At 39.5% G+C, this 25,504-nt stretch overlaps 1 protein-coding gene across 1 annotated transcript; it reads left to right on the forward strand.

Annotated features, from left to right (window-relative positions):
• Window positions 1-202: 202 nt before the first annotated feature.
• ABCG2 (ATP binding cassette subfamily G member 2 (JR blood group)) lies at window positions 203-25,504 on the forward strand. The gene is made up of 15 exons (XM_083367023.1): window positions 203-778; window positions 7,112-7,171; window positions 8,847-8,961; window positions 9,837-9,989; window positions 11,657-11,814; window positions 12,471-12,622; window positions 13,867-13,965; window positions 15,741-15,970; window positions 18,120-18,202; window positions 18,970-19,059; window positions 20,402-20,526; window positions 20,735-20,889; window positions 21,386-21,475; window positions 22,453-22,553; window positions 23,189-25,504. The coding sequence occupies exons 1-15, from the start codon at window positions 591-593 to the stop codon at window positions 23,334-23,336; spliced, it is 1,947 nt and encodes a 648-aa protein (XP_083223149.1). The 5' UTR covers window positions 203-590; the 3' UTR covers window positions 23,337-25,504.

Here is a 25,504-nt window from a genome sequence, read left to right on the forward strand (position 1 = left end):
TGTTGATATGGGATTAATTACATCCTTGAGCTTGTTAAATCTAGACCTATGGAAATGTATTACTTCATCTTTTCATTTTTAGAATACAAAAACTTTTCAAAAATCAATAAGTTCAAGAGTCCTTGGAGATATATTCAAAAAGCAAAGTTCCAATGTACAATGATATTTTTTTTCATAAAGTTTTTATTCATTATTATTTTGGCATTCTATTTAGGCTGCCATGGATCAATCTATGAATATTAAGGATGCATCTGCCTAAAATGATGTTTGCATCATAGAGAGCAGAAATGTACAACTGATTTGTAGCATTGGATTGTTCATAATTGTACATCGTTAACATTTGAATTAGACTTTGTTAAAAAAAAGAAGTATTTTTAAGCAATATGGTCACCATTTTTAAAACAGTTCAGTTGATAACAATTTTTCAGGGCTGGTTAATTTTCAGCTTAAGTATTGATTGTTTAATACGGTTAATGCATTTATACATTTTTATTTGCATGATAAAATAAAACAGTAAATGAAAAGAGACAGCACATGTCTGAAAAATAACACATGTATGTGTTTCCTAGGCGTGAATATAATCCAGAAAGATGTCTCAGAGCCCAGAAGTCATTGTCCCGATGGCAGATTGCGATACAAATGGTATCCAGAATCAATCTTGCAGCTCAACAAAACCCAGTACTGTTGCCTTTTGTAACATCTGCTACAGAGTGAAGACAAAGAGTGGATTTATAGGCTGTCGAAAAATAATTGGAAAAGAAATTTTAAAAGATATCAAGTATGTTCATCTACTACATCCACTTGCATGCTCAGATTGTTTTCTTTTTAGATATCCTTAGCATTTGCATAGGATTTTTAACATGGCTCATTTGCAATATTTTGGAAACTTTTAGACAGATGATGGCACTTGGATAATATCCCTGGGATTTGGAGTTTGTCTATTTGTTGAGGTTGTGCTTCTCTGAAGCATCAGGTGCATAATTTGGACTTTTTATTTTTTTGGCCCTTCCAGACTGCTTTTGACTCCTGGCCTGGCCTGAATTAGTTTTCTTGGAAAGTTTTCAGAAGTAGTAATGACTGGTCCAAGATCACACAGCTGGCTTTGCGCCCAATATGGGACTAGAACTCATGGCCTCATGGTTTCTAGTTTAATGTCTTGACCACTACACCAAACTGGGTCTCGTAATTTGGACTCGCGTAGTCATTTAGGCCCCATAATGGCTTCCATAATAAGGAATGCCTTTCTCAGCTTCAGCTGGTGTACTAGTTGAGTCCATTCCTGGACAGTCACTATTTGAACACTTATCTGTGATAATTTTTTTTCACATCATCAGAAAGTTCCAATCAGGGAAGGGTTCACACTAATGAGAAAGAATATAGTGTGTCTTTTTTTCCCCTCAGGATGACTATGTTTATTGACTAATCTTTCTATTAGGGATAATTAATACGATGGCCATTTGTAAATTTCAGTGGATTGAATCCTGTGGCGGTTGTGTAGCAGTGAAAAAAATGCTATCCTTTCTGGGGTGTACACTTTCTACCACGGTCATTTATGTCATATCCCAGGGGTGCCCCACCCCCAGTCTGTGGACTGGCACAGGTCCGCAGCATGCCAGCCCCTGGGCCTCGCAAACAAGCAAAGCCCCATCCGCAGGATGCAGGTAACATGCGAAACCACACCCCCACTGGTCTGTGGAAAAAACCTCTCTCCACAGAACCGATCCCTGGTGCCCAAAAGGTTGGGGGCCACTACCGTATGCCATACATTTTTTTGAAGGCAAATATACCTGTCCCAAGATAATGTTGCAGGATCGATCCAATCTTTGTCAGTCACCGGGACCGGAGGTTTAATCTTTCAAGCTTTCAGACTTCTGCTAGAGTCCATCCTCAGGGAACATCTCTCTCACTAGAATGTGTCACCACTGGCCTCCAGCACAAGTACAGAAGCTCAGAAAACTAAACCTCTGGAGCAGGTGACCTACCCAGATTGGATCCCCCAAAAAATCTTATCTTTGGAATAGGCTAGAAGAGAACAGAATATGAGATAAATTATATGTGGGAATGAAGTATTGTTGTTGTTGTTAGTTGCGAAGTCATATCCGACGCATCGCGATCCCTTGGACAATGTTCCTCCAGGCCTCCCTGTCCTCTACCGTCTTCTGGAGTCCATTTAAGCTCATGCCTACTGCTTCAGTGACTCCATCCAGCCACCTCATTCTCTGTCGTCCCCTTCTTCTCTTGCCCTCAATCTTTCCTAGCATTAGGCTCTTCTCCAGTGAGTCCTTCCTTCTCATTAGGTGGCCAAAGTATTTGAGTTTCAACTTCAGGATCTGGCCTTCTAAAGAGCAGTCAGGGTGATCTCCTCTAGGACTGACCGGTTTGAACGCCTTGCAGTCCAAGGGACTCACAGGAGTCTTCTCCAGCACCATAGTTCAAAGGCCTCCATTCTTTGGCGCTCAGCCTTTCTTATGGTCCAACTTTCACAGCCATACATTGCAGCTGGGAAAACCATAGCCTTGACTATACGCACTTTTGCTGGCAGGGTGATGTCTCTGCTTTTTAGTGTGCTGTCTAGATTTGCCTTAGCTTTCCTCCCCAGGAGCAAGCGTCTTAGAAGAGAACAAAATATGAGATAAATCATACGTGGGAATGAAGTATAACCACTAGATAACAAGTGAAGAGACGTGAGAAATAAGGCATTGTCTACTCTAGATCTGAAAGTTGGTTGACTAGTTTGGAGAATATAGAAAAAACACAAAACACAGTTACCCAAGTTCAAACACCAGTTGTCTCCTGTTCTCGGATGTTTGTTGTATGGATCTCCCTTTAAATGTTTACTTTCCATCATTATTTTGGCCCATGTAGGCTCAAAGGTTCAGTATGGCGTGGGGTCAGTGTGTGATGCTATAAATAATTAACTGAATTATATTACTCTCTGTGTGAAAAGTAAAAGGGTTACTCCCTGCAGAATACTCAGCAAAATACATCTAGGTAGCTAGGTGTCATGAAGGCAGAAGTCATCACACTTAATTACACCATAAAAAGGTCAGATTTCAGAGAATATCTGAGGTCATGGTTATATTTTGAAGTCAATATTTTTTTTCTACACAGAAACTCCTGAAAATAGATTCAAGTCTCTGCATATTTGGATCAATGGATTTCAATTTATTACTATAGGTCCGTGGTGGCAAACCTATGGCACACGTGCCACAGGTGGCACGCAGAGCCCTGTTTGGGGGCACATGTGCTGTTGCCCCAATCCTAGGCCTTCAGCTGGGTTTTATAAACCCTTTTTGCTTTAGGCCTCTGCTGCCGTGTGCAAAAAAAGAGAAAAGGTTCAATCAATCAATTTCAACTTCTCGCGGGGAAAAAAAAAGATCTCGCAAAGTTGGAATTGATTGATTGAACTTTTTAATCCCACCCAGTCTGCCGTTACCACCGCAGTCACGACCACCCAATGGGCCACGACCACCCAATGGGCCATACCCACCCAATGGGCCACACCCACCCGGCACCCAACGATACATTAGTGGGTTTTGTTGCATTTTGGGCACTCAGTCTCTAAAAGGTTCACCATCACTGCTATAGGTAGTCCTCAACTTATGGCCACAACTGAATCCAAAGTTTATGTCGCTAAGTGAGAAATTTGTTAAGTGAGTTTTGCCCCATTTTACGACCTTTCTTGTTAAGTGACTCATTGCAGTTGTTAAGCTAGTACCACGGTTGTTAAGTGAATCTGGGTTCCCCATTGACTTTGCTTGCCAGAAGGTCACAAAAGGGGATCCCATGACCCTGGGACACTGAAACCATCATACGTATGAACCAGTTATCCAGCATCTGAATGTAAATCACAGGACCATGGAGATGCTGCAATGGTCGTAAATAAGAAAAATGGTCATAAGTAACTTTTTTCAGCGTCATTGGAACTTTGAACGGTCACTAAACAAACTGTTGTAAGTTGAGGACTACCTGTATCTAGAAGTCTATGGAGGCTCTCAGTCATCCAGGTCATGGTTGTTCCAAAGGTGCTTTTTCAAGAGGAAATTGGACTTTCTATGTTTTTCCTTGAAGATGTTTTGCTTCCCATCCAAGAAGCTTCTTCAGTTCTTCAGTATCTAGAACTTCAGGTAGTTCTCGATTTACAACAGTTCATTTAGTGGCTGTTCAAAGTTACAAAACCATTGAAAACTGTGACTTTTGACTTTTTCACAGTTGCGACCTTTGCAGCATCCCATGGTCATGTGATCAAAATTCAGATGCTTGGCAACTGGCTCACATTTATGACTGTTGCTGTGTCCCAGGGTCATGTGATCCCCTTTTGCAACCTTCTGGGAAGCAAAGTCAAAGGGAACTCCAGATTCACTTAACAACTGAGTTGCTAATTTATCTACTGCAGTGATTCGCTTAACAACTGTGGCAAGAAAGGTCACAAAATGGGGCAAAACTCACTTAACAACTGTCTCGCTTAACAACAGAAATTTTGGGCTCAATTATAGTCATAAGTCAAGGACCACCTCTACTTTCAATTCATTTACTCATCCAGGTTTTCAACTCTGTTTGAAAAGATGCAGAAAAACAACAACGAGAGGGATGTAGACAATTTTGACAAGGAAAGGCACAAGAAGTTGGCTTTCCTTTTTAGGTTAACAAGAAGAAGGGCAACTAAGGCAGAGGACACCTTGGATATTTTAAAAAATCCTATATTGTATGGAAAGTCTCATCGGTCTTCCCATAATACAAAATATAGAGTCTTGAAATTAATTGAGTCACAAAGGAAGTATTTGCTAAGCTTGTAAGCCGCCCTGAGTCTTCGGAGAAGGGCGGGATATAAATGGAATTAAAATAAAAAAAATAAAATAAAACTATTAGTGGCCACACTGGCTATTCTTTGTGTGTATTCATGTGCCTTCAAGTTCATAATTAGGAACCCTGGCAACACTAGTCCATGCAGAAATTTTTTGGCAAAACCTTTTTGGTAAAATAGTTTCCCACTACAAATAGTCCTTGACTTAACAACAGTTTGTTTAGCAACTCTTGCAACGACACTGCAAAAGTGACTTACGACCGCTTTTCACATTTTATGACCTTTGCAGCATCCCTATGGTCATGTGACCAAAATTCAGATGCCTGGCAACTGACTCATATTTATGGCGGTTGCAGTGTCCCAGGATCATGTGATCTCCTTTGGCAAGCTCCTGATGAGCAGCGTCAATGGAGAAGCCAGAGTCACTGAACCACCGTGTTACTATCTTAAAAACTGCAGTGATTCATTTAACAGCCGTGGCAAGACAAGTTGTAAAATGGGGCAAAATTCATTTGAAAACTGTCTCGTTTAGCAACGTAAATTTTGGACTCATTTATCGTCATAAGTCGAGGAGTATTTGTATCTTCTTTCTAGGGTTGAAGAAGGCCACTGACTTAGGCCCCTTTAAAAAAAAAAAGAATCTTTGCCAAGTTGTGGTCAGGTCTTGATAACCAAATATCTAGTTTTGGATTCCCTGGTACATTCCTATTTAATTATTATCCAACTCTGAGCAGGCTTAGCTTCCAAGTCAGAGACGGGGATCCAGATGCTACCATCTGCCATAAGCAACTTGACAATAATGATGCTGTCTGTTCAATTGTATCCGATTCTCGGCATAGTAGTCCAGTTATCTCTCCGCATTTTCTGATATTTCACTTGTTTTATGCTCTACCTGGAATCAGCTTTGATAGTCTTTAGCCACCACGTTTGGGGCGGCCTCGTTTCCTTTTACCGTTGATTATTCCGAGCACAGCTCTCCTTTTCACTGAGTTTGATCACCTCATCTTATGATTTTTGCCTTCCAGTGACATGTTTGTTTTTATATGTTCCATTACTTGCCTGTCACTTTTGGGGTCCAAGGAATGCCCAGAAGCCTTCTCCAGCATCACAACTGAGAAAACCTCAAATTCAAGGAAGATCAGATAACTAGTGACGACTGGTCATATTATACAATTTCTTGTTCTAAGGCAGTATGAACTGTTAAGGGGAGAGAATGGACAGGTGGGGTTGTTTTTTTTTGTTTATGCTTCATCTTGGCTCCTTAAAAGAACCTGTTTGGGCATTCTGAAAAAAGGAGGTTTATTAGGTGGATCTTTGGAACTACAAGGTACGCAGTGGCTCAGTGGGTTAGGATACTGAGTTTGTTGATCAGAAGGTCGGCAGTTTGGCGGGTCGAATCCCGAGTGCCGCGTAACAGAGTGAGCACCTGTTACTCGTCCCAGCTTCTGCCAACCTAGCAGTTCGAAAGCACGTAAAAATGCAAGTAGAAAAATAGGGACCACTACAGTGGGAAGGTAACAGCGTTTCGTGTGCCTTTGGCGTCTAGTCATGCCGGCCACATGACCACGGAGACGTCCTCGGACAAGTGCTGGCTCTTCGACTTTGAAATGGAGATGAGCACCGGCCCCTAGAGTCGGAAACAACTAGCACACATGTGCGGGGGAACCTTTACCTTTTTTTGGAACTACAGGTAGTCCTTGACTTACAGCCACAACTGAGCCGAAAGTCTCTGTTGCTTAGCGAGGCAGTTAGGTGAGTTTTTACAACCTTTCTTGCCACATTTGTGAAGTGAATCACTGCAGTGGTTAAGGTAGTAACACAGCTGTTAAGTGAACCTGGATTCCCCTTTGACTTGGCTTCTCAGAAAGTCCTAAAAGAGGATCAGATGACTTTGGCACACCATAAATACGAGCCGGTTGCCGAGCATCTGAATTTTGATCATGTGACCATGGGGAAGCCGCAACGCTCGTAAGTGTGAAAAATGGTCATAGGTCACTTGTTTCAGTGTCATTGTAACTTTGAATGGTCACTAAACAAATGTTTGTAATTCGAGGGTTACCTGTAATGCACAGAGTATTTCTTTTGCACTGGGGACTCTTGTGTCTTTTTTACTTTTTTTTTTTTAAAAAAAATCTTTTTCAAGAAGTTCAGCAGTGGCAGAAATCAGCTTCCTTGAATTACACCTTGCCTTTAGTGTCCAGCTGTTGGGGTATTCCATACCATAGCTTTCCAAGGCACATTTCTGACCTAAGATGCTTGTTTCTACTGGCTTAGAAAGTGATACTTCTTTGGTGGTTTGTTTTTCAGTGGAATAATGACACCAGGACTGAATGCAATTCTGGGGCCAACAGGCAGCGGCAAATCTTCGTAAGTTTTACAGCAGTGGACAAATGTGGTTTCCGTTTATATACGACTGGGAGTCCCCTGGGCAATGGTGATGTCACCAGCTAATCCTTTTAACTTTAATTTGGAAGCGTGTCAGAAGCACTGAGATGCTTGCAAGTTAAAAGGATTAGGTGGTGACGTCACCATTGCCCACGGGACACCCAGCTGGGGGGCTCCTTTCATGTCCACAGCAGGAGCTGGAGTAAAAGATGGGTTCTTAACACACACACACCCCATGGCAGCATTTGGCTTTCGAGCACGGGCTCGCTCTCACATCCAACCCAGCCTCCTAACTGCAAGAGCCACCCCATTACACACGGTTTTCTATAATCCTTTGCTAAGCAGAAATTACTTTGATGTGAATCATAATTGGATAGCTTCTCTGTCCGCTATTTTGTTGGAATATTCGCTTGGATCCTGCTATGGTCACATACCTATCTGTGCTGTCCCAGGCAGCTGAAAAATAGCTGGATGTGGATTATGCCCAACTCTCTAAGAATCAGGGGTAGGCAGCTTTGGCTCTTTTATGACTCGTGGACTTCAACTCTCAGAATTCCTGAGCCAGCTATGCTGGCTCAGGAATTCTGGGAGTTGAAGTCCACAAGTCATAAAAGAGCCAAGGTTGCTGGCTCAGGAATTCTGGGAGTTGAAGTCCACGAGTCATAAAAGAGCCAAGGTTGCTGGCTCAGGAATTCTGGGAGTTGAAGTCCACGAGTCATAAAAGAGTCAAGGTTGCCTACCCCTGGTCTAAATGCCCAGCATTAAGATGCTGAGGCAGTAGAGCAAGAGATGTGTTTGTCACAAGTCATAAAATTTTAAAAGAAAATATATTAAAATATTGATTCATAGATTTGGAAGAACTTACCGTAAGATGTCATCAAATGCAATCTCCTGCAGACTCTAGGATTTAACATATCCAGCCTTTGTTTGAAAATCTCCAGCGAAGAGGGAAAAAACCCATTCCATGGGGTAACCTATTCCACTGAGTGACAATTGTTACTCAAAAGAAAATCTTCTTAAAATCAATTCTGTATTTACATTCTTGAAATTCATTGCATTAGTTCTAGTCTTATTTTGACTGTGAGAACAACCACAAAGAAAAGCCTCCAAAACAGAAAGGTAATTTGAGAAAATGTCTTAGACTTGACCTCCCTAGTTCTGATAAGATAAAGGCAGCAAGGGGGGAGGGGGACGAAATTCAGATTTGCAAATTTCTGTAAAAATAGTATTAGCACAGTCACAGTCTATTGGTCAAACCATATATTTATGCCAGACAGATAGTTTGATGATGCGTTCTTCCTTTGAAATCCTAAGTACCTCCAGTCTTGCAATGTAGGATCAGATCATAACTGTGAAGAGGTGTAATCCTGGCTGAGGAAATCCAGGAGTTGAAATCTTCAAGTTGTCAAGGTTGAGGGACACTGATTTACATGAAATAGTAGCAACTGCTGCAAAATTAGACTGGGAGAGATGAGACAGATGGGTTTTGACGATCTCTGCCAAACCCTCTATCTGAAGGTATTGCATCTCATTGAGGCTTTCCCCATCCTTGTGCATTTTATGTAACCAAAACCACACAAATGCGTTAATTGCGTTTGTGCACTTTTCAGCTTAGCAAAATGTGGCAAACATCATGCAATCCTGATTTCTCCTTTAGATTACTGGATATTTTAGCGGCACGGAAAGACCCTCGTGGCTTAACTGGAGATGTTTTCATCAATGGTGCCCCCCAGCCTGCCAATTTTAAATGCATCTCCGGCTATGTAGTCCAGGTAATTGAGTATCCTTTTCCCCCCACCTGATTGTTCACCAAATACAGTGAAACATCAGAACTGTTATGTGTAAATGTCTTTTATGCAAAAGAAATCTGGATATGTATAGAGTGGACTATTCCATGCTTTCTCTTCTTTTTTTGACACTTCAAGAATCTGGAGCAAAAGTTCCATGTATTCCTTGAAATCTGACAGAGGCCCAGGTTTTCAGCTGCTGCTGCGGTTGAATGCTAGGCTGGTCAATAACAAACCACCTCTCATTTGTGACCTTATTAAGAAGAACATACCAACCTGGCAAGCATCACCAAGACATGGCTGGGTTTGAAAGCAAGGGGGTATGGCACCACTCAGACCTGCAGGCCATGGGAGGGGTTCAAACAGTTGTCATCTGGGACTATCTATTGGCCTTCAGAGGTGCTGCTCCACAAGTTGCCAGTTGTGAGATCCTGTTTCACATTGGATAGGCTTTGGAACATCTCACTTCCAGAAGTGATGAAGGCCCACCGCTCTCCTGGCCTTCTGGAAGAATATCAACACCTGGCTCACGGCCCATTGGCATGCGGGCCTAAGACTGATATGCAACCCTGGGACTCATTGGTGGCTTGAGGGCACTGCCTTTGCCTCTTCAACATTTTTAACCTCTTAATTTTTAACTTTGCTTTTAATTATCTTTTATTTATTTATTTTTAAAAAAATGTTTTTAACTCTATTTTTAATTATATGTTTAGCTCTGTTTTTAATTATTATTTTTTATATACCACAGTATAAATGAGGCGAGATGAGCGGTGTAGAAATTTGATAAATAAATACATATATAATTTCCGGTTTGACGCAAATAAATGGAAATCAGCTAAAAGCTTCCTTTGTATTTTCAGGATGATGTTGTGATGGGGACTTTGACGGTGAGGGAAAACTTCCAGTTCTCAGCTGCGCTCAGACTACCAAATACAGTAAAAGCTCATGAAAAGGAGGAGAGAATCAACCAGATCCTCAAGGAGCTGGGATTGACAAAAGTGGCAGATTCAAAGGTAATGAAATTAAATCTCCCTGAGGACTGATTTCCATAAAGGGAGCACTAGAAATGGACTCTAAAGGCACGCGGTGGCTCAGTGGGTTAGGACGCTGAGCTTGTTGACCAGATGATTGGCAGTTTGGCGGGTCGAATCCTGAGTACTGCATAACAGAGTGAGTGCCTGTTACTCATCCCAGCTTCTGCCAACCTAGCAGTTCGAAAGCACGTAAAAAATGCAAGTAGAAAAATAGGGACCACTACGGTGGGAAGGTAACAGCGTTCCATGCACCTTTGGCGTCTAGTCATGCCGGCCACATGACCACGGAGACATACTTGGACAAGCGCTGGCTCTTTGGCTTTGAAATGGAGATGAGCACCGGCCCCTAAAGTTGGAAACGACTAGCACGCATGTGCAGGGGAACCTTTACCTTTTATCTATCCTCACGCCCTAACTTCACCATGCCAGCCAGAATGGTGTAAAAACCCTCTGAATGGCACCAAGGCTTGGAGAGGGTGTTATAATGTCAATTGATCTGTATTTTCATTTGGTGACATTTTACTCAGGAATATTTGTCAGCAATATATCTTGATTTTCTAGATCAGGGGTCCCCAACCCCCGGTCTGTGGACTGATACTGGCCCGTGGCATGCCAAAAACCGATCCACCAAACAAGCAAAGCCTCATCGTTGGGATGCAGGCAGCACACAAAACCACACACTCTCCAGTGCATGAAAAAACTTGGAGACCACTGTTCTAGATCCCCCATATCCAGGACTTTGCCTATAACATACATAGACACACATATAGAATATCTGCCTTCAATTATCTAGATTTGGATCTGGTTCTATCTCTATATCTCTAGCTATACTTATTCCAAAGCCTATACCTTTATCTATACCTATATCTGTATCCTCCCAGAATATGGGGCATATTCATCCTTTCATGTTTTTTGAAGTCAACTGCAATTCGTCTGTGCTCTTTGTGTCATTAATAGGGAGACCTATGATCTATAACACTTGTGCATAGCCTAACTACAACACAGTATCAACCTTTGGGAGAAGTGAAGAACAGGAGGGCTTATGTGTTACCAGATCTTTATATTAAAAATGAAGAATACAGAATTCTGGCTACTCAACGATCAGACTGAGAGAAATTGGTCTTAATGAGATGAAAGGAGTGTATTATTAGCCTTCTGATTAACAGTGCAGAAGTAAATATGAACCAGGTTAAGCGATTAGGCAAATAAATGGAGGGGAAGTACAGAGTGAATACTTAAACCAGATGTTACTATGGTTTGTTCTTATCAACACTGAACTAGGGTTCAGCAAAGGGTGCCCGAAGATGACAATGTATTAACATTGTGTCTGTGCTAATGTACCACTGATAATGAATACATATTCCAATTGGAAGGGTCTTTGATACTCTCTAAGCTTGGTTGTTTTCTTGTAGACATTTTGTTCCCCAAACTAGACAACATCACCATGATGTTATGAAATGTCTGCAAGAAAACAACCAAGCTCAAACAACACCAACCCTGAGCTGCAAATATTCTCCTTTATCTTCCAGGTTTTTTTAAAAAAAATCAAGTTCAATAGCAAGTCTTCTATTTCTGGGTGCTAAATAATCTGTACTGGAAAATGTTTTCTAGAAGACAATGTCACGGACATCCCCATTTTCCATTAGGTTGGAACTCAGTTCATTCGTGGCATATCAGGAGGAGAGAGAAAAAGGACCAATATTGGAATGGAGCTCATTACTGACCCAGCCATCTTGTTCTTAGATGAGCCAACCACTGGTCTGGATGCCAGCACAGCCAATGCCGTTTTGCTGCTCTTGAAAAGGTAATTGCTAGATGAAGTGCTCCATGTAGAAACTAAGCAGAAAATAACTCGAGGTTTTCAAAAACAGAGTGCACAACTGTTGGGTTGACCTAGAAGACCTCCAAGGTCCATGTCAGCCCTTTGATTCTATGATTCTATAAAAGGAAGTGATGTTATAGTCCAAGGGTCTTCAAACTTGGCCCTTTTATGACTTGTGGACTTCAACTCCCAGAATTCCTCAGCCAGCATTGCTGGCTGAGGAATTCTGGGAGTTGAAGTCCACAAGACATAAAAGGGCCAAGTTTGAAGACGCCTGCTATAGTCTTTTTTTTCATGCACAAAGGCCACATATAGAATTAAACATCGTCCCCTTGATCAGAGGATCAAGATACCATTCAGAAGGCATTTTCTTAGCAGCCCTACCCGCTCCCTGAAAAGAAAAAAGAATAATGAAAAGAAAGAGACCAGTTACAATATTGACATTTTGCACAGCCAAACAAAATGACAGATGGATAAATGGATGGATGGATGGGTGGATATTTTAATTCATTTTTTCCCCAAAACAAAAGAAAACAAAACCTAGGATTTGAGTGATCAATATTAATTTTCAGGGTCTTTTACATTAAGAATTTTAGCTCTTTAACATATTTCTAATGAGCTTTCTACTCTCTGTGCAGGATGTCTAAGCAAGGGAAAACCATTATCTTTTCCATCCATCAACCACGCTATTCCATCTTCAGACTGTTTGATAAGCTGACCTTGCTGGCTGCAGGAAGACTTTTGTATCATGGACCTGCTCAGAATGCCTTAGAATACTTCAAGACCATCGGTAAGCATCCAGAAGGCTATTTATTGAATGCCTGGATATCTCCTTTTCTTTTTTCTTTTCTTTTTTTAAAAAAAGATCTGGGATCTGATTTAATTTGGAACCATAACGTTGATGGGAAAGTATTTACCTGTGAGATTAATTTGCCAAAGATCCAGTATGATTCTTAGCTCAAAGACAACAGTGAAGGACAGGATTGCTCATGGAGTATTAGTATGAACAAAATTATAAATGACCTTACTTAAGCCTAAGTATTAGATCTGGATAATGTATTTGGAGAGGCATTGCAATAAACTTAGCAAAGATGGTTTTGTTCTTCAGAGGCTCATCATATTTTGAGGTCTTCCTTCAGTTTTCTTAGTACCTTGTCTCTGTGTGCACCTTTATGTTCAAAACCTGAGAAAAAAGTCTGAAGATGAGATAATGAGCCTTGTAGAAAACTGGCCTTCAGAAGCAACCCCTCCAAATGCTTTCCACAATTCTATTACACAATAATCAAGGTGTACCAAATACCATACATGTACTTTGGAAACTTTGGAGTCGAACAATGTGCTGTTACGTTATGAAACAATTTTGAGGGAAACATTTATTAAGAAGTAGCCAGGGCAGATGTGCGTAGAAATGTCCTAGCCTTTGTAATGTAGTGGGTCCGACGCAAGGAAGAAGCGCCAGCTGGAGTACATGTTCATCTCTTTATTGGGGGGGGGAACGTACTGAGGAACGAGGGTTACCTGGCCTCCTTAAATACCTAGCCAGGTAGGCGTCCAGCCAATGGGGTTGGCCCTAGGTTTCCCACCGAAACTAGGTTTCCCGCCAAAACCGTCCAGGCCACGCCCCCTGGTGGCTGTTGCTATGCAGATGCCTGCATTGGATACATAACACCCTTCTCTAAACAATCAACTTTCCAATGGCTTTTGTTCTCCCCACGTTCCATCCCCAGCATTAAATCCCAAAGGAAAAAGGCTGTGATGATGCTACCATCTTTGCTAAGGTGGAGTCCTGTATTTTTTTTAAATTGGTGGATACGTTTTGCTTCACCTGGAGAAATTCAGAGAAAATGTCTACCCAATTTCTCTGTCCTAAATTTTATTAAGGAAGCCTGTTTGGGCCAGCTCTAGCAAACAATAATGTAGATGTTTGTGGTATTGCCGGAAATGCTTTGCCATATATTTTCACCAATGGTTGAAATGATGCAGAAGCAATTTTGTTTCTTTTATTTTTTCTTTCTTTCTTTCTTTCTTTTTGAGGTTATGAGTGTGAACCATACAATAACCCTGCTGACTTTTTTCTGGATGTCATTAATGGAGACTCGACAGCTGTGGCTTCTCATAATGAAACTGACAAAGGTATAGTGTGCAAAACATAGCTCCTTGTTTGGAATCACTGCCTGGTGTGCTATAGAGAGCCAGTCTGCTTTTTGCACTGTCAGCTCTGTCATTGAGCTCACTTAGGATCTAAATAGTGCAAATTGCACCGCAGGAAACATATATCTAAGTACATTAGATTCATTTACGTGTCAGTATTCCTAAATGCTGCATAGCTTAATTATGATGCAGTGGAGCCACAGAGAGTAGAGAAAGCTGCATCCATCATTACATGGATTATATTTTAATACCAGCTCTGACAAATTGAAAATTGGTTCTGCAGTGTTAATCAATTCTCTAGCTACGCTATGCATCTGTTGAAGTGAGCTACAGCCTACAAAAGCCAGTACCTTTTGATAAATGTTGTTAGCCAAAAAAGAATAGCAGAATAACAGAGTTGAAAGGGACCTTGGAAGTCATCTAGTCCAACCCCATTCCAGACAAGTAGCTGTCTAGACTTCTCTTCAAAGTCTCCAGTGATGGAGCACCCACAACTTCTGAAGGCAAGCCGAACGTTCTCCTAATTATTCTAACTGTCAGGAAGATTCTCCTTAGTTCTAGGTTACTTCTCTCCTTGATTAGTTTCCATCCATTGCTTCTTGTCCTGCCTTCTAGTAAGGTACAAGCAGACTGATTTTTTTGGCCATCATTGACTAATTTAGATTCCTTCTATTTTTGTCTTTTTACCAACCTTTTAATGTTGGTATTGTTATTATTTCAGATTTTTGTGTGCACCGCTTTGAGCCACATTTAGATGTAAAAGTGTACTTTAAAAATTCAAAAGTGAATAAAAGGATATTTACAGGCCCACCGACTTCTGGGTGACAAGGAAAGTGCTGGGCCATGATCAGTGAGATGCAAGTCAAAGTTTGAACTCAGCTACACAGAAATTCACTAGGTGACTTTGAGTCAGTAACTTTAACTTATCTCCCAGGATTGGTATGGGGAAAATTAAAAGAAAGAGACATATGAATGCTGCCTCAAATTCCTAAAGGAAAAGCAGATACAGATCAAACAAACAGTTCTGAATTGGCTTTGCTGTCTCTGCAGAGATTTATAGGTTGGTACAATTTCTGTCATGATCATTGTTAAATAGCGGGTTCTTTGGCTCAGGAATGAAGACGCGGAACAGAGTACAGGGTAACTCATAATTTATTTCGTGCTGTGACTGTACCAGGGAAGAGGCTGCAAACAGCCGCAATATATAGTCTAGCCCCTAGGTGGCAGCCAATAGATTTGAATCAACCATTGCCGCCTGGAGCTAGCCAACTGCAGCACAGGAGACTTGTAGTCTGGGTTGCTGGAGAGCCGTTAGCTGCTCCAGCAACCCACGTGGTATTCCCTCAAAAGCCCAGTACATAGCAATGATTATCATGATGCACATCATTAGCATAAATACAGGTAGTCCGGTTCATTTAGTAACCATTCAAATTCAGTTGCAGTGTCCCCAGGTCACATGATCATCTTTTGTGACCTTCTGGCAAGCAAAGTCAATGAGGAAGCTAGTTTCAACTTAACAACCATTTTTACTAATTTCACAACTGCAGTGATTCACTTAATAACTGCGGCAAGAAAGGTCGTAAAATGGAGCAAAACTCAACAAATGTCTCACTTTGAATTGTGGTCGTAAATCAAAGACTGCATGTATTTAAGCAACGCTATTCCCACCACCATCAAGCCAAAGTGCTATCTGTCCACCCAGAGAAGGAAAAAAAAACATATTCAATGTAATTATTTTTCCTTTTATCTCTTTAAAGATGGTACTCACGATCAGATGCTGGCAGACAAATTGGCAGAGAAGTATTCCAGTTCTTCTTACTACCAAGAAACCGAAGCAGAATTGGAAAAGCTGTCTTCCAAGCGCAAAACCAAGCACATCATTTTCCCAAAAATCACCTATTCCACTTCCTTCTTTCACCAGCTGAAGTGGGTCTCCAAACGGATGTTGAAAAATTTAATGGGTAATCCTCAAGCCTCCATAGCACAGGTAATTCTAAAGGTTTAAATTCTCCTGCCCTTTGACATTCCAATTTTACACTTACTGAAGCTGGTGAGGTGTTGCTTGGGGCTTAGGTGTCAATGCTTCCTTATTTTCAATAAGGAATTCATTTCTTTCACGTTTCTTCTTACAGAAGTCTTTACAGTACTGTTAAAAAAGACAGAGGACTACTGGTGCTTCCATGTTGACATGTCTTTCCATCACTCTAAAGTGTCTCTGATCACCCACACCTTCCAATTTAAGAAATCCCAACTGGCAATTCCCTCCTGGCATTCCCTTGATTATGGAAGGGGTCTCAGAGAAGATCAGCTGGAGAAAAAAGCTGATTTTCTCTGAGATCCTTCCCATTGTCAGAGATAGCACCAGTTTGAATGCTGCCTCTCTAGGAAACTAACTAACCTGATTATCCTCCCCATTTCTTGATCTAAAGGCTATAATTCATATTTTCTTATGGAGCTGTAAGTTTCTCTTTGGTTGGGACTTCTGCCTCTTAGATCTCCTAGGATCCCAACCTATTGGGCACCAGGGACAGGTTCTGTGGAAAGAGGTTTCTCTGTGGACCGGAGAGTGTGTGGTTTTGTATGCTGCCTGCATCTCGCGGATGGGGCTTTGCTTGTTTGTGTGGCCCAGTTGTTGGCATGCTCTGGCCTGGTACTGGTCCACAGAGCGGGGATTGGGGACCCCCAATCATGAGGGCTGAAGAATTCTGGGAGTTGAAATCCACAAGTCTTAAAGTTGCCAAGGTTGGAGATTCCTGCTCTACAGATATTCTGCCTCCAACATGTTTCACTACCTTACTACAGCTGAGACACCCTGTTGCCTTACTTTACTGATCATCCCACACTGTAGTTTCCTGATACTCCCCATTCCCCACCACCACCACTTTTCTGGCTGCAAAAACCAAACATGAGAAGGGAAGAATGAGGCTAAGGATAAGCTGGCTGTTATTTTTTTATCCTTCCGTTAGCCAGCTGTAGGAGCTCAGTAATGATGGACACCAGCTTGACAGCTTGAAATTGCTGTGAAAGATTTGATAGGTGAGTCCAGTGACTGTGTGGAAGTTCTCTGAGATTCAATAAAGACTGTTTTGGGGTCCCTGATAGTGTAAAAAAGCTGCTTTAGAGGTAACTGCCATGGAGAAATAGCAGCAGACAAAATCTATCCCCTTCACCATCATTTCTTAGAGGTTTGGTGGTATTGGGAAACTTTAGAAGTGGGGCTTAATAAAATGATTAGATCTGTTTGATTTCTTGTTAAAACCTTTGCTCTCCACGAGGCAATAATCTCCTCATCACAGAGGTCTTTGATGTTGTATGTTGATGTTATGAAAATCCCTTTTAATAGCATTGTAAAAGCTTGACCTTGTGACAAGAATTATGCCCTTTAAGAGTCTTATAATCTCCTGAGGGCTAAGAGTCCTAACTTCCTGCCCCCTCTTGATTGCTTTGTTCTTCCTAACCTCATTAGGAATGGTTTATGAAATGAAATCTGTAAATGCTCCAAGGTATTCCTTTAAACCTTTGTATTAATCTTCTCAGATTGGTCTTGCTATGATCCTTACTCTCTAATACAATTGGCTTAGTTGCACGATTTTTGACACTAGGTCCTTTTGGCAGTTTCCTGAATTTCTTCAGTTCAAGATCGACTCTCAATGGCCTGATACCATTACTTTGGCTGCAATTTTAATCAATGCTATGTAGTTTCTTTTTTTTAAAAAAAATTGTATTGATTTTTTGCAGTAACAATCCTTAGTACCTGGTGTTCAGCGTGTTGTCTTGGTTCATATTTTTTAAAAAATAATAATTCATTTTTATACTTCCATAATTAGTATATTGATTAATAGTATATTTCTTTGATCTTCTCTTCTCCTAATAGTATTCTCCTTCTTTAACCTTAAACAAATAGAATTAATATTTTCTATGCATAAATGATTAAATATGAACATTTTTTCCATGTTTGTACCAACAATAATAGCGTCCACATATGACATTTTTTTTCTTATCAAGAAGAAGTCCACGAGTCATAAAAGAGTCAAGGTTACCTACCCCTGCACTAGAACAACTGTTTTCCAATAGGTTTATGTTAGTGTGCATCAATTAATAACTGAGCATAATATACCGGTATGTTTATATTTCAGTTACTGGTTACAATTTTCCTGGGATTAGTCGTGGGTGCCATATTCTTTGGTGTAACAAATGATGGTAAAGGTTTACAAAATAGGTGAGTCCTTTGGGGATAATAGGATGATCAAATGAGTGGTATTTGTTTTGAGTGCAAATTCCAACAATGATAACTCGAAATAAAATTGAAACCTTATTTTAACAGGTTGAAAATGTTCACTACAGAAAAATGTATGGTGAATTGGAGAGTAGGACATTACAAGAGATTTCCTCTATTTTGTCTGATATTTATCTCTGTGTACATGTTTTTGCATAATGGGATGATTATAGAAATTGTATTTTGGAGGTAGTGCTTCAATTCAGCTATGGAAAACACACTTGAAATAGGGTGTGTTCATAGGGTGAAATCATTGCTTCTGCCATCTTCACTGTTTAATAGCAAGGGCTGTTGCTTTTAAAGCCAAAAAACATCACCTACACAAAACTGATATAAAAGGTTGCCAGAGGTGATAACTTTTCTTGTTTTAATTTTGATAAAATATGTATTTATTTGATCAAGGTTAGAGCAAGATTGTTGTTGCTTCTTCTGACAACTTTTTAAGGAAAAAAATAGTCAGATAAACGCTTTTGGCTTATCATTTGTATTTCCCTTTAAAATTTTAAAACCTCGGCCAGTTTATTTTGCTGAACCAGTAAAACTTCCTTTTCTAAATCATTCTTTTTTATTTACTATTTACCTCCTGGAACACAAGTGACAGAACATTTTTTGCTAAGAAAATAAAACCCAGAAGCGCTGGATTATTTTATTTTTTAAAAAGCCATTTGAAAAAGCTAGTTTCTCACAATGACAATCTGTCTTTCCCCTAGAATCGGTGCCATGTTCTTTATGACCACTAATCAGTGTTTCAGCAGCATCTCAGCAATTGAACTCTTTGTGGTGGAGAAGAAAATATTTATGTAAGTAAGCATTCCTAGAGAAAATAGATGATGAATATCTAAAAGAATTCTTTCTTTAGTGATAAAATCTTTTGATCTATTAGCTCTTCACTTGCGGTATAGTCCTCTCTAGGCCTCAGTGGGTGTGCAGGTTTGACTCTCATTGCTGTGTTTGGCTGTGCATAGGGCACAGCTCTGCAACCCGCGGCTCCGGAGCCGCATGCGGCTCTTTCAACCGTCTCCTGCGGCTCCCAGTCCTCTGTCATGTGCAGTCTAAAAAAAAAAAAAAGTGGGACTAAAAAAGTTCAACCAATCAATTCAAATATGCAGGGTAGGTGCATATCTCACCTTGGCTCCACTCTTCAGTCAATCCCTGTTCTGTGCATGCGCGCATGTACGCACATGCGCACACATTTTTTGCGGGTCCCAGTTTTTCCTTTTGTGAGGGAACCGGTTCCGAGTGGCTCTTTCACTGTTTCAGGTTGCTGACCCCTGGCATAGGGCAATCCAAAAACTCAAGATAGTAGTCACAAGGTACCTATTAGACATGCTTCTGTTTTTATGACTATTTCTAACTTTAATCAATAATATTTATTGAGAATGCCACCTAATCCCTTCATGATTCTGGGTAGTACCGGCAATAGCACTTAAACCTACCGTATATACCGCTTCACAGTGATTTACATCCCTCTCTAAGCGGTTTACAGAGTCAGCATATTGCCCCCAGCAATCTGAGTCCTCAGTCAGCAGAATTAGCCTGCAGTACTGCATTCCAAGCTTAACTGATACACCACAAGAGATTAAAAAAAAACAAGCAAAAGTTTTCCTAAAACAAAAGGTCTGTCTAAATAAGTTTTGAATGCCAGGCTTTACTCTGTAATTTTAGAAATATATTGGGGCAAAAACAAAATGGCTTAAATTAAAAGGAATCACAGTTTTTGCAGAAATAATAGTTGAATATGCATATTGTAAGAATGGGAGTTTGATATTAGGATAAACATTGTTATTAGGACATATCAAAATGTGATATTTAATTTTTGATTGATTGATGATTTATTTATCTATCTAGCTTGTGAACTCAGCCATAGACGCTCGAAATGCTGAGCCAGGTTTTATGTATAGAGTAGTGTGAATACAGATTGTAATTTACTCCGTAATGAGTAGTTTAATTATTATTCGATATATTGTGTAAACTGGTTGCAAGAAGTCAAACTAAAAGCTGTAGAGCTTTTGTAAATGCAATATTTCAGTCAGGATAATTTCCAAGGAACAGTCATTCTGCTGCAATTCATACATGACACATCTATGTTTTTAATGAGTGAAAGTTAATCGAGTATCTAATTTTTTGGTTGTTTTGTTATAGACATGAATATATCAGTGGATACTATCGAATTTCTGCATACTTCTTCTCAAAACTAATGGCTGATTTAATACCTATGAGAACTTTACCCAGCATAATTTTCACCTGCATAGTTTATTTCATGCTAGGTAAGTTTATCATCTTTTGTCTATCTGGAGAAATATACTGAGCAAGATCTGCAAACAGATGTTTCATATATAGACATCATAAAAACTACAATGCATCTTTATGCAAATCGGAATGAATTATGTAACAAAAAATGTAATCCTCAGGCTAATATAATGTTTGACAATATAATAGGATTGAGATTCCAATCCTGCTTTTCTTGTTCTCAAGGACTGAAACCCACCGTAGAGGCTTTCTTTATAATGATGTTTACTCTGATGATGGTGTCATACACTGCAACCTCGATGGCACTTGCTATTGCTACAGGACAGAATGTGGTTGCTGTCGCCAATCTCCTGATGACTATCAGCTTTGTTTTTATGATTGTGAGTACCTTGAATGCACATCTCATTAAGGCTACTTTGTCCAACTTCAGAGGTTTCCAGAGGGTTGTCAACCACAACCATAGAATCAAAGCCCCTTCCTTTTGAATTTGTTGCCATGACACACATAAAAAGATGGGGTTTCCATTACATGATTGTGATTTCCCTATTGACTAACCCTAACAATTTGCTTGTCCCCTTCCCTGTTATCATCCCTTCCCCACATAATGTTGTTCAGGTATGTTACACATCAACATTTGGCCAGCATGCCCGAATATGGGCATTTCTCTTACCACCAGGCCAGTTTGATGGTAAACAGTTTGAAAAACCAAGATGGGATTAAGAAGATACTACACACAGAAGGAAGAGAATGGATTTAGTTGAGAAAATAGAACAGCCTTTAACATTCCAGGAAATGTTTGATCATTTACTGATTATAGTTTCAAAAATTACATTCCTTTTTTTTTAATGAATTTTGCATCTTTGATTTTATTTGCAGATTTTCTCGGGTTTGTTAGTCAATCTCACCAGTGTCATGTCATGGCTATCTTGGCTCCAGTACTTCAGCATCCCTCGATATGGCATGACAGTAAGTGCTACATCATCTTGTAAAGAAGAATTGACTAATATGTATCTTTCTGTCCATCCTGTCCATCCATCCATCCATCCATCCACATCCACAAGCATTCTCTAGCCCACAATAGTGTATTGCTGAATAGCAAACAAATGAAATCCTTTCAAGACCTCAAAATCTCTGTTCTGCGATTTCATGAGATTAATAATACAAGGAGAGAATACTGATTTATTGGTTCTTTTATGGGTTATGGCCCCAGTGCAGTTAAACATATAACTAAAGGGGCAATTTTAGCAGCAGTGGGTATATTGTAAGTCTAACACACGTAATATCTAATACTTCTGAATGCATAGGCACATTGTTGCACACATTGAGGCTTGTTTTTTATATGTTTTCAAAAACACTATTGTGTTATGTTTCTTCATCTTCAAAGGCATTGTAGATCAATGAATTAGTTGGTCTTGAGTTCTGCAATTTCCATACAAATGAAAACTGGGGCCCCTCCAATTTCTTACTTGAAGCTACATTTCATGAAAAAGTTTTAAGTCAATGAAGTTGTCAAGTGTCCAGTCCAGTTAGCCCAAGCCAGAATAATGTAAAAAGGGGAATGAGAAAAAAGATTATTGTTCTAACTGTATTTTTAAAAAACTTTTCTTCTTGATTAACCATCTCACAAACAAGAAAAGCCTCACCCTTCAACCAAGATGTTTACTTTTATAATACCCTCAGATATTATTTGGTTGTGTGTCAAAAAGTTCTGAAAATCAGGGTCAACTGTTTTATGCTTACAAGTATGGAGACTTCCTTTAATAGCATTTATTTTATTTATATTTTATTTTTTTCTGCAATTTTAACAGCAGTAGGTATATTGTAAGTCTAACGCACATACTATGTAATACTTCTGAATGCATAGGTATATTGTTGCACACATATGGCTTGTTTTGTGTATGCTTTCAAAAACACTATTGTGTTATGTTTCTTCATCTTCGAAGGCATTGCAGATCAATGAATTGGCTGGTCTTGACTTCTGCAATTTGCATACAAATGAAAACAGCATCCCCTCCAATTATACAGAAGTTAGCACAATTCAGCCGTAAGTAGGATCTCTGCTTTTCTCAGCTATGCCTAATACTAAAGACTTGAGGCAATCCTGGTACAAGATATTATAAGTGAAAGAAATGAGATATTATCCTTTTCATATTATGGTTAATGAAGTCTTGAATCCTTTAAAGTGGGAATCAGAAGGAGAAAGCACCTAAATCTGATCAGGTCCCCCCAGAATATATTTTCCTATGTAAAGACTTTGCACTGATAATACCAACAACTTACAATTGTAATTGAGACTTGGAATTGTGGTTGTAAATCATGTCGGTCGATAAGTGGGTAATCATATGACTAGCCTGATTTTACAGCATTATTATGTGGTGGTTGTTAGGCTACCCTCAAACCAATCTGTATCCATGGGTTATAATGTGGCCACATCTGTGTTGCAGTCTTTGGCCCACACAAGACTGAGGCATCCTTTGGTGCTGTCTAAGCGTGGTTGTTTTCTTGCAGATGTTTCATTACCAAACTAGGTAACATCATCAGGTGTACCCAGAGAGTACCAAGGACCCTTCATTTCATCCCTGAGCTACAAATATTCTCCTCTATCGATGCCACACAAGATTGTTACATGTGTGGTGAAGTTTCTGATAATCAAAAACCTCTGCTTGTATTTCTTTTTAGGTGCACTGGAGAAGAATACCTAAAAAGCCAAGGGATTGATGCAACTGATTGGGGGTTATGGCAGAACCATGTGGCACTGGCTTGCATGACCATCATTTTCCTTACTATTTCTTACTTGAAGCTACATTTCATGAAAAAGTTCTCTTAAGTTAATGAAGTTGTCAGGTGTCTAATCCAGTTAGCCCAAGCCAGCATAATGTAAAGAGGAGAATGAGAAAAAAGACTATTGTTCTTCTAACTGTATTCTTTCAAACTTTTCTTCTTGATTAACCATCTCACAAACAAGAAAAGCCTTATCCTTCAGCCAAGATGTTTGCCTTTATAATACCCTCAGATAGTATTTGGTTGCATGTCAAAAAGTCTGAAAATCAGTGTCATTTCCTGCTTACAAGTATGAAGATTGCACTTGAATAGCATTTTTTTTATTTATATTTTTCTTAAAAAGTCTTTATATTCCTGACATAGCCCATGCTGATTCACAACATTAAATGACAATAAAATTATATTTAAATGAATGGACCCATCAAATAACAATAAAACCATCTCACAAATAAAATTAACCATTGATAAAGACATAAATAAACTTCTTGAAGGGAATGCTACATTTAAAGATTTCAGGTTATTTTTCAAATAATTAGATACAGTGGTACCTTGGTAGTCATCGTTAATTGGTTCCGGGAGGCACAATAATGATGAGTATCAAACAATTGTTTCCCATAAGGAATAATGTAGTGAGTCACAAGGCAGACGACATTGACAAGTTCTAGCTTGTGCATTGCGTACCAAGCAAACAATGATTACTGGGACAAAATTTTCACATCACAATGAATTGAGTACCAAATTTGATGAGTTTTAAAGCAGCCGAGTACTAAGCCACCATAGTACGTGTTTAATTCTTCCCCAGGTACTAAATGGTTATGAAATGCTTAATTCCAGATTAATCATATTTCTCAATATATGGGTTTGTAAGTGATTCATAGTCTAAAGTATAAATATGAAGTGTAACAAAGCCATTGGAGATAAACCAGGACTGGTGACAGATACCACTACAAATACTAAAACTCTATTGATATTTTTTATTATTTTTTTATCAAATTTTGAAACTGCCCATCTCCCTCACAGACTTTGGGCAGTGTACAGTACAGATAAGATGTACAGATGTGTACAGCTAGCCGGATATAGGCTGTAACAAGCCTGAAAGCTTGACAACAATTCTTTTCTCTCTCTAACATCAAAGAGACTCTAGACAAGGCAATCTTGAGTATCATTTTTACACCTTCCTGTTTTCCTGTTCATGGTTTCCTATTGACTGCAATATATTTTTTCAATGCTAACTCCATGCTGCTGTACAATTGTGTAAAAGGTTACTTAAATATCCAGTCCAATTCAAACCAATTCAATCCAATTATAGGTCAGTGACACAGATCAAGTAAATCTTACTAGATAAAACCTGTAATGTACAACCCACAAAATAGAACATATAAAATAAGGCATATAAGGAGCAAGAATTGCAATCATGCTACCACTATTTTGCTATCAACAACACACACATTTTATTAGTTGCCGCGCAGGTATGGAAACATGACATTTTTGTTTATTATTTACAGGCTATAAAACATTTCTACTTACAACCATTATTATGGATTGTACTTTGTGTGCAAAGCTTAGAATGAGAATTGCCCCTACTACACACCCAACACCTGTGAATATATGAGAAAACATTGATATAAAAATGTGCATAGTATGTCGGGATAATAGTCAGGTGGTTTCCAATTCATATTATCCACAGTTACAGCACAAAAGTTTTATTCTACTGCACTATTGCATTTAAGCATATTTCATGGGGTATTTTTTCTCATAACCTTTTTGGAAGCCAGTGACTGAATTGCCATACCTTAAACTTAAAACAGTGATAGTTGGGGTTTCATATCAATATAAAAGCCTGCATTTGAACTTTTTGGTAGAAAAAGTCAATACTTGCTTTATATCAAAATATATTAAGGTTGTTCAATACCAATATCAATATAACAGGTACGAATGGATGATCAAAGCTGTCCCTCTTTTTAACATGTATATGATGCGTATTTTACTTTTGTTCAATCTTGTCCAATTCTCAGAGACTGCCTAGAGAAGTTTGCAGTTTTCTTGGCAAGATCTTTTTGGAAGTGATTTGCTATTGTCTTCTTCCCAGGGCTGAGAGAAAGTGACTGGCCCAAGGTCACCCAGTTGGCTTCATGTCCCATGTGAACTCATAGTTCCTCAATTTCTAACCCAGGGATCTTCAAACTTGGCCCTTTTATGACTTGTGGACTTCAA

Source organism: Vipera ursinii (genome assembly GCF_947247035.1).
Source record: "Vipera ursinii genome assembly, chromosome: 7".
Taxonomy (NCBI): Eukaryota; Metazoa; Chordata; class Lepidosauria; order Squamata; family Viperidae; genus Vipera; species Vipera ursinii.

Coding starts and splice junctions, on each gene's coding strand:
- ABCG2 (XM_083367023.1), top strand. CDS start 591: ATGTCTCAGAGCCCAGAAGTCATTGTCCCGATGGCAGATTGCGATACA. Junction 12,623..13,866: donor AGAATACTTCAAGACCATCG/GTAAGCATCCAG, acceptor TTTCTTTTTGAG/GTTATGAGTGTGAACCATAC. Junction 20,527..20,734: donor CATAGTTTATTTCATGCTAG/GTAAGTTTATCA, acceptor CTTGTTCTCAAG/GACTGAAACCCACCGTAGAG.